This window comes from Podarcis bocagei, assembly GCF_964188305.1.
Source record: "Podarcis bocagei genome assembly, chromosome: 7".
Classification (NCBI taxonomy): Eukaryota; Metazoa; Chordata; class Lepidosauria; order Squamata; family Lacertidae; genus Podarcis; species Podarcis bocagei.
Window position 1 is genome coordinate 21,730,885 of NC_138132.1, and position 15,177 is coordinate 21,746,061.

At 40.8% G+C, this 15,177-nt stretch overlaps 1 protein-coding gene across 1 annotated transcript; it reads right to left on the reverse strand.

The window, feature by feature from the left end:
- STX12 (syntaxin 12) lies at positions 1 to 15,135 on the reverse strand. Its single transcript, XM_081202052.1, has 9 exons — positions 14,872 to 15,135; positions 10,539 to 10,608; positions 9,730 to 9,829; positions 7,836 to 7,973; positions 6,637 to 6,680; positions 5,517 to 5,622; positions 4,198 to 4,270; positions 2,941 to 3,023; positions 1 to 1,475 (listed from the first exon to the last, which is right to left on the reverse strand). The coding sequence occupies exons 1-9, from the start codon at positions 14,978 to 14,980 to the stop codon at positions 1,383 to 1,385; spliced, it is 816 nt and encodes a 271-aa protein (XP_081058178.1). The 5' UTR covers positions 14,981 to 15,135; the 3' UTR covers positions 1 to 1,382.
- Positions 15,136 to 15,177: the final 42 nt, after the last annotated feature.

The window sequence follows — 15,177 nt, forward strand, 5'->3', positions numbered from 1 at the left end:
CACTTTTAAAAAATGTTTATTGACAGTTAAATGGATGGAATGATGGAGCAATAGTGCAAAGAAAGATGTGCAACTGAGGGCATCAATTTTCTCCAGCGCCAACTTTCACAGTTTAGTAATTTCAATAAGTAAAATGTGAAAAAAAATAAATAGTGAGTGTGTCAGTAAAAAGATTTACAATTCTACCCAAGAAATTGCTACAAGTCTATAAACAAGTCAACTTTTCAGCCTTTTTTTACATCGGTTATCCTGCAGGAGTGGAATAGACCTAAGAGCTCTACCCAGCAATTCAGAGCAGACAAAAAGTCTAGGTCAGATCTCTCAGCCAAAGGAGATAAGTAACGCTCCTAGCCTGCAAAGGTGAAAATGTTCTCTTGCAAAGACAGATTTGCCATAGTTGCTCACAAAATGTATAACTATTTTTCTATGCCACCTCCATTTTTTACCCATTACAGGCTCTGTGCTGTATTTTTTACGTGCTGCAAATGTGTAATATATGGGCTTAGAGGTACAAGTTGGGAAGACAAGAGTAAAGCAGCCCACCATCAAATACAGCTTCATTAGGCAACAATACATTTGGACACACTGCTAAATGATTCACTGTCACCACAAAAATGGATCAAGGAGAAAACCTGTTACTGAATACTAGGTACAAATACCTCTAGCTCAGAAAAGTAATCACGGAGTACATTCTCGGTTCCAAATGCAAGTGACCAAAACATTTTTCATGGTATACCATTAAAAAAGATGGGAGATGTTTAAAGTTCTCTTGAGAAGTTTAAAACAAAGGCTACTGTGTAGCCTGGACTTTTAATCACAAGACTACCATGCTGCAATGAAGAGCAACTTCTGGAAGTTTCAGAAGTGGTATACAAGGCAGCAGAGGAACTGAAAAAGAGTTGCAGCTCACCGCACACTCTTAAAGCAAATCTCTGGATCACAGCAACAAATTCATTGGAGAGTTGCTTAGTTAGTGAGATTCTGGCGTTCTCAGAAGTTATTCCTATGCAAGTCGCTTATAAAAGCAGTATGTATTTTTAATACGTTAAATTTGTAGTGTATGTTGTCAATTAACAGGTTACCGATCACACTCTCCAACACTTTATATTCAGGACAGCAATAGTATAGTAAACAAAAAAAACCCCACAAGTTTGATTACATAAAATAATTTTACATTAACTGATAAATACTGTCTTCATGGTTCACTAAATCCAATAACTAGTTATCTTCATGTTAGTTTCTATATATTATAATTACTAGAGGAAAACCAGTTTGTGTTTCATCTCCTCTCAATCAATTCATTCCACAGGGTTTGTCTACTTGTTTTCCCTTTGGGGAGAAAAACAACAACTCTGCAATTCATTCAGTTCCACGTAAGGGCTTCATTTTGATGCCTGCCAAATAATGAGTCCCAGGATTAGAACAGCCACAGACAGACCAAGAATCAGGATACAGATCTTCTTACGAGATTTCTTCTGTTAAACGAAAACAAATAGGGAAAAATCCATTTACACTGGGAAGATGATAAGAAAATAACATTCAGCTCATTACAATAGGAAGGTGGGATGTGTTTGGACGCAATACTTAACCAAAGAGAAAAGGAACAAGATATCAACAAGAAGAGGACAACAACAGAAATTGTCAAAAGAGTGCTTAAACAATCAAGGCTGAATATTTAACATGTATTTAAAAGGAAGCAATAGAAGGTACAAATTTATTGCCAGTGGTGTTGACTGAGAGAAGCAACCAGGTAGATTTGTGCACAAAGTGGGGCTTTCCCCCTTCTCCTTTTCATTAAGGCTCCATACTGCATTGAAAGCTCCTTTGTAATTCCCCAGTTTAAAAAACACCAGTGGGTTTCAGCATATGATAAATAAAATGCTGCTGTTCAGAAAAATGATGAAAATGCCTGTTCATGCATATGTTGCTCTGTGCACATTTCTGAATTGCTAGCAATATTAATAATCATGACTGTCAGATAAAACATGCTTTATTGATAGGTGTGGGGATACTGGCTTATTTTGCTTCTGTATTTTTAACATAGGGAAATTTTCTGAAATGAGGTAAGTGGCTACCAGAGTCTTTTCAGTGTTGGTGCTTCAGTTATGAAGTGTTTGCTAGACATCACTCTTTCATAACTCCAGTGCCAAGCAAAGATATCATTTTCTTAAGCCTTTTAAACTCAGTGTCTCATAGCGGGCTTCCCCCCTTGTTTTATTCTACTTGATATTTACAGTTTAGTTGTTTTTATAGTTATTTCTGCCATTTTAATTACTGAATATTATTGTAAACCACACGCAGAATTTTATTAAAGGGCGGTACATAAATACCTGTAATAAATGTCATTGACCCATGTATCATATGCACTTTTCATGTAGCTTTAACATTAATATTTTAAGATGGTGCCACACAGTCCGGGAGATAGAAATAGAATGTGTTAGAAATTCAAAAGAAGAAAGGACACAGTCAAGTGGGTAGGATGTTGTTGTACGTAAGGTCCTTGGTTCAACAATGGCCTATTCTAGATTTCCACCACTCTGTTACAGGTCCTCATATATAGACTTGAGTTGTGCTTACTGCCTCTAGATTGTGCAAAGGGTAAATTCACTGGGAAGAATCTCAACATTAAAAGCTATGCATTTTTCCATCAGTTCGAATTTCAAGGTGTCACAAGGAATTGAAAAAGAGAAGTATGTAGATACCATTTTATTTTTGTTTTAGAAGAACCATGGGTGGTATCCAATATTAAAGCCAGCTCACTGAAATTAATGGGCAAGATTAACTTAGATCCATTAATTTCAAAGGGTCTCCCTCTGAACAGAAGTTAGCTGGAATCCAATCCGTCGGTTTCAAGTGAGCTTTGCTTTCTCTTTTCTGAAGAAACTTAGCAAGACTGATTCCGCTCCCACCTCCCTTCCTTTTAAAGGAAGACAATGTTACCTGATAATAAGCGGCTCTTTGTAACTGGTCATTGGCACTTTCCACGTGGACTTCTGCATTTTCTACATTTGCTTCTATACTATCTATAGGGAAGAAGAGCACACACAGATGTACAATTCTCTTACAACAGCCTGTATATATAATAACAACAACAACAACAGCCTGTATATCAATGATTGGGAATCTTGTTCTGTCGAGGGCTCCATTCCTGCAGGAGTAACCTAAGGAGTGGTGGTGGGTGGGGCCAGAGTTAAACTCTGAATTTTATGAAATACAATTAATTAACTAACTAACTAACTAACTAACTAACTAACTAACTAACTTGGATGGGGTCACTTGCTTCTCTTCCCATCACCCTTCATGCTTGCCCGGTGGGCTTGCAGGGCAGGGAATGGTCACCTTTGCCAGAGGTCTGAGGCAATGCTGGCAGAGAACTCCTCACCCGACCCTTCCATTTGCTCCATCTGTTTTCATTTTTTTTGCACCATTTTGAACTTCCCCGCCTTTCTACTCTCCCTCCACCCGCATGAAATAAGAACAAGGAACACAGCTTTCCCACCCCATAACATTGCTTTAATTAGGGTTTCCATATGTCCAGAATTTCCCGGACATACCGCAGTCAGAAGCAGTGTCCAAGTGGAAACTGGGGAAATTTCGGGAAAATATGGATGTATGGCAACCCCATCAACTTTTGTGTCCAGGTTTTCACTTTTTGTAATGAAGTCTGTTTAGTCAGTATATAAAATTGTTTTATCATAAAAATCACAGGTGCTATGAGCCCTGATATACTGTGTCTCATAATCCACTGACAAACTACTACCAGCTCATTTTCAAAAGGTATAGCGTGAACAAGTACTTAAGGCCCCACCTTCTGAAGTGGTAAAAATGCCTCTATTTTGCCCAATTAAAAAAAAAGAAAGTTTAAAATGAGAATGCTCCTGTGCAAGTATCTAATGTGTCCACACATTTTCTTACATTTACAGCATTATCAAATCAACTCAACTCAAAAGAAGCCAAATCAGTTTCTGCTACTGGTCCTCTCAGCTACAGCTTATATACAATAGTTCAAGTCAAATGATATATTTAGAGCACACTGCCTGGCACAAAGAACACTCAATTTGTTTCAAAGATCTCCAATATGAATTCTCAGCTAGTAACACACCATAGGCTGAACATATAACCATAAGCATCCATAAAAAGTTGCACAATCAGCAATTTGGAGGGAAACTGTCATAGCAAACACAGGTATCATCTTACCAATCATGTCTCCCTGATCATGGATCATCATAGCCAAATCTTTAAATATCTGGTTCACATCCAGGATATCTGCCTGAAGGGAAGAAGGTCATGAAGAGTTACTCTCTCCAAACTGCATGTTTACAGAACCCATTTGGAAAAAGTAACACAAATGGACATCCACTCTACTATGGTTTAGATCTAAATAACAACACCCACATGATGAGGCTTTCCTGCCCACTTTTCTGCTATAATAGTTTGATCCTCTGAAAAGTGACTCCTGGGAAACTGTCTTAGTATTATTTACAAGCCTTTGAGATGACATAGTTAATAGGGTGGTATAAAAATGCCAAAAATAAAAATTACATTTTTATTTTTTGGATCCAAGTCCTCACATCCCTTTGAAATGAAACATTTACAACCACATTTTCCAGAATTTATGAAGAAGTCTCCGTCTTCAAAACTTGAATGAGTTTCTACAACTTATCCCCCGTTCAACACCAAAGAAACATCATTGGTTCCATCTGCCTGGTTCCTATATTCCAAAGTTCGGCTTCTTGCCCACCTGACCTGCTTATACCTCCTTCAAGCAGATCTCCTTCCTTTTCCTAGTAGCTCCTACATTTGTTTCCAGCCTGGGATAGCCACATCCTTCACTCCTCCCTTTCAGCAACTTCAAGAGAGTCACAGCCTATGTTTTCTGAACACTTACCCCAATCTTTGACTGTGTATATGTTAGGGCTGTGTGATAAATTTGTGATAAGTATTTCAACAAGGCAATACTGGGAAGCTGTCAAGTCTCAACCTTTTTTTCACTGGTATACAGCTGAACCGATACTTTACAGATACTTTGCCCCAACTGTCAGGACTTCAAAGTGCAGTACTGGGTTGTTTGAAAAGCAGTGTGGGACTGCTTGCAAAGGGGCTTTCAAACCCCACCCAATTGCTCTTTAAACCTGTAGCTTTCAGAGGTTCAAAAAGCAGCATGGAATTCTTCTTCTTTGGTTGTATTCACCCATTACCAGCAGGGGTACTGGAGCATACAGTTAATGCAGAATCAAACACCACCACCCCGCATATCCGATGATTGGCATGTGGGCATGGTTTCCAAAAAAAAATGGCCTCATGAGCCAAATTTTACCCCCTGGCAGGTCAAGATTCCTGTGGGTCAGAGGTTCCCCACTGCTGAGTTACAGCGTATCCCAGTATGCAATTAAAGAAAATACAGAGGGGACCAGTGTGGTTCAGAAGAATCTCAAAGTCTTCTCGCTTAGACCTATTTAAATACAACAAAGCAATTTTTAAAACTTTGCATCTGGTTCAAGTCCTAATCCACTCACCTCCAACTGCCTAATGGCAGTTTCTCTCTCCTTAATTAGTTCAAGATCTTGTTCTGTTATTGCTACGTCTTCCTCTTGAGACTGCATCTGATTCCACTCTTCATTGCTGCAGGGAGAATGCTACATTACAGTCTGCTATTCCAACTATTACTGAATACTCACTTGGATTTTCACCTAAATGCCTGATTTGTATTAAAGGAGGGAGAGTGCTCTCCAAATAATGAATCACTTACCTATTTCACAATTTATTGAAAAAATATTTGTCTGTTTTATCCTGTTTCTCCAATGAAAATTCCTATGCTCAGATCATGAGTCTACTACTCCAGAAAAATCTGAAGCTGTTTTTATAGGTATTTTATAGGTATTGATGTATTTTTGTCACCTAGGTTTCAAAAGCTTGCAGACATCATCCTAAAGTGAATTAAAACACATAAACTGGCAACCGTATGCATGCTAATAGTTCATTGGGACTGAAAGTACCAAGAAAATAATCTGAAATGTCCTATGACATAGTCAGAGTTTTTTTGCAACTCTGCCCCCAACAGTCAATTGTAAAAATAATGTTGGTAAAAGTCAGGATCTGTATTTATACTTAAGTGCAACAGGTCTGACTGAGATGTTACAGCTCAGTCATAGTTTGACAATCAGAGCTTTGTCCAAGACTGGCATGCTCCCTCCTAACCCCCCCAAATTACCTCTCTCTCTTCCTGGTTTGCGTTAACAATTACTTGCTCAAACCAGATGCCGTGAACAAGTGCCCACAAACCAGTTTGCTTCTAAGCCAGAATTCAAGCCATGGTTCAAACTCAATTTCCAAAGTCTGGATACAGACCATGGTTCAGGTCTTGGCCGTCATTGATGCAAACTGGGAAGTAAGTGAGGGAATCAGAGAGCATATCAAGGGAGCACACTGGTCTGACATCTGAAATGGGCCATTTTTGTTCTGATTCAAGAGTAAGAAGCTTATGTACTATTGGAACACATTGTTAATTCACCAATGCCTGTTTGTTTTTTTCCTGTTCCCCACCCATTTTTCCCCAAGTCAAGAGATATGATTAAGAGATATGATTGCATTTGAAGAGATAAAAATGATTTGTCACCTTAAAGAAGGAAACATTACCTGTCAAATGAGACCAACTGTTCTTCCCTGGACCTGTCATCTCCCTGGAAAAAACAATTTAGTTCTCATCAGTCAACAAGGTAAGGTTTGTACTAAGTAGGCTGGAGGATGTGATGAAACACTGAAGCATTATAATGCCTGATCACTATCAGTATTGTCTTCATGTCCTGCTGGTTTCAATGGGCATGACAAAGAACGATAGATTAAAAGGCTTTGTGATAGTCAAGAGAAGATAACTTATTTTTAACTAAAATATTTTAAGGTTGCCTTTCAAACTAAGCTTCCAAGGTAGCTAATAAACCAGTACAGGAAGTTGGGTATTTTTGTTTCTAAAAAACACCAATAACTTGAACAAAGCAAAACTAAATAGCAAGGGATAATAATCTCATCAGTCAAGCCCTCTGTTGCATGGCATGATCACTCACTAGAATTAATCCTCTTAATCCTGTGTGTGCCACAAGTGTGTGCAAGGGAAACATATGCAATCCAGGGTCACTACTCATATGACTAGGAGTATTGCTTCCTGTCCTTAAATATGGGAATTAGTCAGACTCCTATCTACTCAACCAACTTGGCCAATGCTGACCTCAATGCTGAAGGAGGGACAAACTCCCCAATGCAGGGGAGAAACCATTTTAATGCAGTGTTTTGGAAGAGTTATAGTGGGAGCAGGAACCTTACTCAACATTAAAAAAATACAGATAGGAGAATTCGCCTAATTACTGTGGTCCAAGGGGTGGCTTTGACTCATAGTCCCAGGAAGTAACTGTCTCTCAGCAAAGCACTTACCCTGGTAGGCTTCCCAGATCAATACAACGCATCAGAAGTCTGTTCTTGGTAGGATGACCTACCAAGGTATGATGCCCTTGGCTGATTAAACAATCTCTGACCTTTAAAATTTGTTTGTGGCAGGGGGTGTTGTTGTTGTTGTTATTATATGTATTGCCTCCAAGTGGGAATCATGGTGTATTCTGAACACACTTCAACTATATTTTTGTACTGTGTTTGCTGAAAGAGTAATCTCAACCTCACAGAATAGGCAGAGTATAGGATCTGTTATGAACCCTAGCTAAAACCAAGGTCAAGAACTGTCATGTTTACAGGATACAATGCAAAACATTTAAATGCTTAAAAAGAAACATTTGAACGGAGCCTGTAACAGCCTTTTTCTTTAGGAGAGGCTTGGATGACAAACTTACAGAAAGACGAGAACCAGCTCTTGCCCGGGCAACAGTCTCCTTTTCTTTTTCAGACACTCTTCTTTGCACTGCTTGAAAGTTATTTAAGGCTGCAGAAAAGTCATTCATTAAACGTTCCTTCTGAAGTTTCTGCTGGCGCTAGAAAACACAAATTATGTCCATGGCTTATTGTGTAGAACAGCAAAAAGGAGCATCCAATAACAAGGAGAATGTATATGCCTTATTTCTACCTTTTATGGATTTTGTTTGTAACAGTAATCCAACAGGATTTCCAAGGGTTATTTCCAAGGTGGAAATAACACCTTGTTCCACAGATCAAAGTACAGCTTCACAAACTGTGAGGGAGGAGACACACAAACCACAGCATTTCCAGTACATGTTTCTGGGTCTATACTGTAGTTTATAGGCATCTGACAACAGAAATGCAACTGAGCAAAGTGGACTAAGGCTGCAATCCTAACCTCTGGCTATGCTTGATCAGCCCGATTGCTCATACCAGTTCAATAGCTCTGGTCTAACATTTGGGCAGATGGGTGCACTGAGGTGCTCCTCACCAGTAGAACTCCCTTGCTGATGTTGGAGCTTCTCCCCTAGACATAGCTGGTGAAGCCCAGCAGGGCTGGGCGGAAGGAGACCTCTGCTCCATCCAAACCCCCTCCAGCACAGCACATCAAGGGCTTGGATTCCTTTGCCCAGCCTCCATTCCATCTTCTTTTGAAGTTAGTGGGATACATATTTATTTAACTTTTTTTGCAGCTTCATAGACAACTTGTCTTTTGTTTGCTGGTGCAGCAGTGAGCAAAAAGGCAAACTACTTAAGAAGGTTCTACAGAAGCTGTAGGCAGGAATGGGGCAGGGAAGTGAAAGAGGAGTTTCAGCTGACTATCATCGCAGTGCTACTTGGGCAATAATCTCTCTTATTGTTTATTGGCATTACACACTGAAATAAAAACCCCTCACTTTCAGCTGTGCTACCATTTGATATGACATGGGGGAGTTCATCAATAGGTCATAGTTAAGGAGAAGTGATTCCCCCCCCCCATTTAACCTCTTTCTCCCTTCCTCCGTGGTTTGCAAAGCAAAATAATACAGAAGTGGATAAAGCCTTGTTACACACAAGCAGAGGTACACAGGCAATACACAGGCAGTCTTAAAAGCTGGCCTCTTAACTTTAGTATTAGTATTAGCCCATGTGCTGAATCTTCCTATTATCATTTCAAACACTTCTCTGCACTGTGTCTTGCCCAAAGCTAGTCACCTCATCTGCTTGTCAGGTGTTGAGGAGAGCAGCAGATCCTGCTTGTTATTAGACACCCACAGCATCTCATATCTGCTGTAGGCAAATACCAGTCTGCATTTATGGCTCGATATATGAACATTAGCAGCCTGGGAAGGGAAAAGAACTGGCCTAGATAACATTCAGCTTTAGACTAGCATTTAAACTGAGTGTTTACATCCATTCCATGCACTAGCAGATACTGAAAGATTCCCTTGCCTTCAACCATCTGTTGTTTCCTCACTCACTACAGCAGATGGAAATGAGGGATTAACCCTCTTCCCCAGAATACTAATTACATTCCAATGGAAAAACCACCATGTGCCAGTAAATTGCAGATATAAACAGTTCAGCCTTTAAATTAGGGATGGGAAATCTGTGGGCTCCCCATGTTGGTGCATTACAATCTCCATCATTCCTGACTGTTGCCTATGCTGGTGGCTGTGGTCCACAGGTTAACCATCCCTGCTCTAAATGGACCTCACTCACCTTTTCACAGTATCCTACACATCCCATCAAAACAATGAAGTTGGTATTCCATTAAAAACATCACTAATATCGCCATTTTCAGAAATAAGCTTTCCTTCCAACCTATCGCAGCACAGAAGACTCAGATACCTGTTCCGATGCAGATAAGGGGAGTGGCAGGGAGCCCAGCTCCTTCAGGTATTCATTGGTCTCTTTGGCAAGCCGGTTTGCTGTGTTCTGCAACTGCTGTCTATGAAAAAAGAATGCATTTTTCAGCTTTGATTTCTAGACTCTTCAAAATGGAAGCTTGAGCACATAAACAGGAACTATGCTACCCACAAATCTAATTTTTCATTCACTCGGTTATGCAGCAATTTAGGACAGCCACATGATTCTTGTTGGGTGCCTCCCAATACTAAATTTCATTTCCCCCAGAAGTGAATAGACATTCCTTCCGTATAAGCATTTCTAGTCTCTTTGGAATTAACAAGTTGTACAGCAGTTTGTTACTGTGTCCAATGGCCTACAGATGCAGCCGCATGAGATGGGGAAGTCTTGATGTAGAATGGGCAGTTTTTTAGACTGCAGGTGGAGAATCACATTCATGAATGTTCTGCTACATTAGCCATGCTGGCAGAAGCTGATGGGACTAAAAGTCCAACAGAATCTGTAGATTCCCCATCCCTGCCCTATATGAACTTACCCAAAGTAGTGTACTAGCACAACAGGCAGCAGTCTGGGCTAAAACCCCCTCCTTAAAATACTATAGCTATTTTATTTTGTGGGATACACAAACAGGAGAGTATTAAAAAATGCTATGCCTCCCCTTGCAGACTGAAGTGGCATCATCTCTTCAACCAACCACATTCTACTGCCCATGCAGGATATTCAAAATTTATCCAAGTATTTGGGTTTGCCATTGTAATGTGCACTTTAAGAACTGCTCTGGTCATACGTACAGGTTTTCCTGCAGTTTGCTGGAGTCCTGCTTAGTTCCCAGCTGACTCATCAAGTTCTTTATCTGAGAAGCTGTGGAAGCAAAGTTGATTGTGCGTTATCATTGTGCATAAAAGTTCTCTAAGGACATATTGCCAGGGAAAAAAAACATTGCTCAAATCATAGCCTGATCCTAACTATAATTACTTGAGGATAGGTTGCATCCATTTCAGTGGTGCGTTTAGCCTAAAGCTTCAAAAGGAATTTAAAGGGGATTTGACTATTTTCAGAAGGAGACATTCTTTGGGGCAACACAAAGTTGTCTTTCAATGAATTAATTAAAAAAAATATTGTTATGACTGTAGAGAGTACTGGAAGAAAACTTCAATCGATTAAAAAACTACTTCTGAAATCACTACATCTGTCGGCAATAAGTGACAAAGTACAAAGCAGCAATAAAACAAGTAAGTGACAGTGCAAAGGTTAAATCTAAAATAAAAAGGGAGGGAGGTTGGGGAGAAGACGACAGACTTGGGAGCCCTATTGTAGCCTTCATTGCCCTAGTGCTCTCTAGATACCTTGGGGTACAACTCATATCAGCCCCAACCAGCACAGCCAACAACCATGTTCAGCCAACATGGCCAATCGGGGTTGTAGACCCAAATAACTAGAGAGCATCAGATTAATAAACCATACCCCACTGAATTCAATGGGACTGACTTCTTGTAAATTTCCATAGGAATGTGCAGGATGTCTTTCTTTGAACTTAATATTAATATATATTTCAGTGACTTCCTTCCTTTTTTCTAGTACAAATTAGCAACTTTTTGAAAGATGAATTGAGATGAGGTAGAGACAGGTCCAAAGACAGAGACAGGAAGAGAACTATTCTGCATTCACATTTCAAAACTGTTCAGTCCCAGGTTGATGCTTATTTTGGCCTTATGTCAGTAAACCACAGAACAGATAATTAAATCAGACATAATAAACACCTTCTGAGAGTTATAAGCAAATACAGTATATATAGTCCTAACACTCATGGCTTGCTTGTGCTAGGTTGCGAACATGATGAGATCAAGCTAGTCTGTAACAATGCTTAAATAAAGCCCGAAAATATAAAAAAATCTTGCAATTGTGAATTACTTGTGCAGAATCACAGAACAGTTGTCTTGAATATTAGTCTGGCAGAGCATGCACATTTGACTGTTTCAGCATAACACTAAATCCTGGTTTAGTGTTAGGTGGACAAATCTCTATGAACCCAAGAAAGTGTCATACTCGCATGCTGCTGCTCCCCATCTTGTGGCTACATGGGATGGGAAGCATGCAAGCCAAACACTTTGTGCTCACAGAGGTTCATCAAACCACAGTTTAGCATTATGTGCAAACTGGGCCACAGCTTCCTAATCAATTAGTTTCAGAGTGTGGCTGCAGTTCAGCTACAAGTCTGCTCAGAAGATGTGGATTATCTAGGCCAATTTCAGTCCAGCTTCAAGTCCAGGTATAACACCTAAACTGCACTGGACACCTAGGTGGCAGAAGGGCAGGAGGACGACAACCCCGCTGGTTCTCTTACTCTCAGCAGCTTTTGATACCATCAACTACAGTAAACTCCTTGAGTGATTCGGTGAGTGGGAAGTAGATGAACACCATGTTACGGTGGGTCTGCTCCTAGTACTAGGACTGTTTCCTGGGAACAGCACCAGGCAATTGTTGCTCAATGCCATTGAAGTTGACCTGTGGTTTCCTACAGGGTTCAGTTTTGTCCCCCTTGCTGTTTGACCCCAAATGGAGCCACCCAGTGTTCGAAACGCCCATTGTTCCAGGCACATTTTGCACCAGGGAATTTCATTAGCGTGAGTAGTTTCTTAGCTCTGGGCGCAATACTGCGCTTAAGATTTCAGATTAAAAATGCAGAGAGGAAGGAAAGGAGGACCTTTTTCTGCCTCACGCTGAACACCTTAACCTGATCTTATATAGTTTTGTTGTGATATATTGCTTGGTTTTTGTGTGCCTTGGTAATAGCTGCTTTGGGCATTTTTTGATAGAAAGATGAGAAACATATGTAACAAATTATTTACTAAAATATTTATACACCATTATTTATATTAAAAAATCAGAGTGGTTTACAATATTGCAAAAAATAAAATGGGATGCCTCTGGGGAAAGGGCACTTGTCTTTTTTCTAGCATACTTCTCATGCTCCCAGTCATGAACTACAGAGGCAAAATGTAACCTCTGGAGGTTGTTTTATATATATATATACCTACCAATATCAAAGCAGACACAAAATGTTACTAAAGGTAGCTAATTCTTGAAACTAACTGTTTATGCAAACTGTCTACTCCCCCCAGCCCTTATTTAGCTCCACAGCATCTGAGATTAGGACTAGTGGAAAGGCTGCAGTGCAGTAGAGTAGGAGCTGCAAGATTATTTTTTCCCAGCCACAAAAGTAGTACAGTGGACGCTCGGGTTGAGAATGTGATCCGTGCGGGATGCACATTCGCAACCCGCAGCGTTTGCAACCCGCGTCTGCGCACACGCAGGTTGTGATTTGCGCTTCTGTGCATGCGCAAAGCACGATTTAGCGCTTCTGCGCATGCGCGACTGCCGAAACCCAGAAGTAATCCGTTCCAGTACTTCCAGGTTTCGGCAGTCCGCAACCCGAAAAAATGCAACCTGAAGTGGCTGTAACCCAAGGTATGACTGTAGCTTGTGTTCCTCTCTACATTTCCACTTCAGATATTAATTTATACATAAAAATTGGAAAGTCTTTCAAAGCTCAAGAAGTCTGTCCTTTCTTCCTTCTGTAGCATTTGTAAATGGGAGCAGGAGAATGGGATCAGACAGGTAACTATGTATATTTTCTAGGCACTGTTGTCAGATTTAAGACTGAGTGAGCTCTAGGCATAAATAAAAGTCAAAGAAACGACATGGCAAATAGGTCTCTTAGGGCCCATCCTCTTACAATCTATACTTGAACAGTTTATATTCTGATGTGATTTTAACCCAGAGTTTTGGCATTCATTCTCCCTGTTTTCCACTATATGCTGGTTCAAGCAACCCCACCTCTGAAGAAGTTGCTTCACACTAAAAAAAAAAAAGAGAACCAAAGATGCCCCAAGCTGACAGGGGCACTTTTAAAAGGAAGCATATGTCCCTTTTGGATTTTTGAAGGACAGGGAAACTTCAGATTTAGGAAGTAGGAAGTTTGGGACAGCAGCTCTCTCTGGTGATGATTGTATAGATGAGGGGGAATTAAATGGTACATATTCCATATTAAGATGAGGTTGGATGGGCCCTTACTAACTAGACTCAAGACAATTTCAGAGACTGTTCTTGCCTTCCTCAAAAGCACTTTTGTGTAGCTGGAAACAATATATAGAGACTGTTACGCAGTGATCACATGCAAGTGTATTTTGCTACATGTACACATAGGGAAACCAGAAGAGATGTCAATGGTTTGGCAGAATTAAGACACACAATGAAATACATAACCACAGGGCCATTATATTCTATATGCAGGTCACACCTCTTGACTACAATGAAGTGATTGCCTTTTAGTCAACAAAGAACACGTGAAGCGGCCTCAGTGATATTTATAATTGTTAGGAAGCTATTAGGTGAAGCATGGGCAAGGTAGCAATGAGCAGAGATTGACTCATCCCTTTGCAATAATTCTCCCACTCATATGAATATGAATAATGAGACTGCCTGTGGCTTTAACTTCTTCTTTTTTTATAAATACAGATCTTGCTTCCTCTTGTTTATGTTGGTCTATTTTACTGTATTTTTTGAAAGCAATACTTTATGATGCAGACCAAACCAAATAAATAAAAGAACCCTTAGGACAGAAACACGAAGGAAAGGGGTGTGTGGGGTGTAGATAAGGGGGGGGGGGACGGACCTATTGGGGGAAAAGCGGGCCTTTAAAAAAAAAGAGAAAGCCATGGGGGTGAGTGATTGTAATGGCTTTCTATCGGTTTTAAATATTGTCTTTAATAGACCATCGGGGTAGAGAGCGGGCAGTCACTGCGGATTAAAGTTCGCTAAAAGGGGGCCCTTGGAACTGCCTGCCACTGCAGCTAAAGGAATCAAGTTTACAGAAGGTCGAAAAATTGCCTTAGGGAGCTGTGAGCCGCCTTGAACGTATTGTAAACGGAAAGGCGGGATCTTAAAAAAAAAAAAGACGAATCTGAGGAGGATAAGGTGGCGTTGGGAGGTGGAACCCATGACAGGGGGGCGGTAACAGAGATTGTTTAGGCGGTCGGGGGACAGAATTCAGGAGGCCTGAGGGGACAAGACTTAAGACACAGCGGGTCGTGTGGGGAAGGGGAGGAAGCGGTTTTCACTCACTGCATTGTGCCAGGCGCTGTACATTGGTGCTGCAGGTCTGGATAATGGCGCTGAAGTCCCGGGGCGGAAGCCCCCCGGGCCGGTACGTCTCTAACGGGCCGTACGACATGGCCGAGCCTGAAACCCGGACAGAAAACGAAAGAAGGAAAAACACACGATAAACAACACGGGATCTGTGTCAGGGTCAGCCGAATCTGACTAGCGCCGCTTCCGCCGCCTTCACGAAGACGCACGCGCAAAGGACAAGGCCCTGCCTTCTTTTGCCCTGCTCCGCGCAGGCGCGGGAAAGAAGTGCGCGCACCCGCC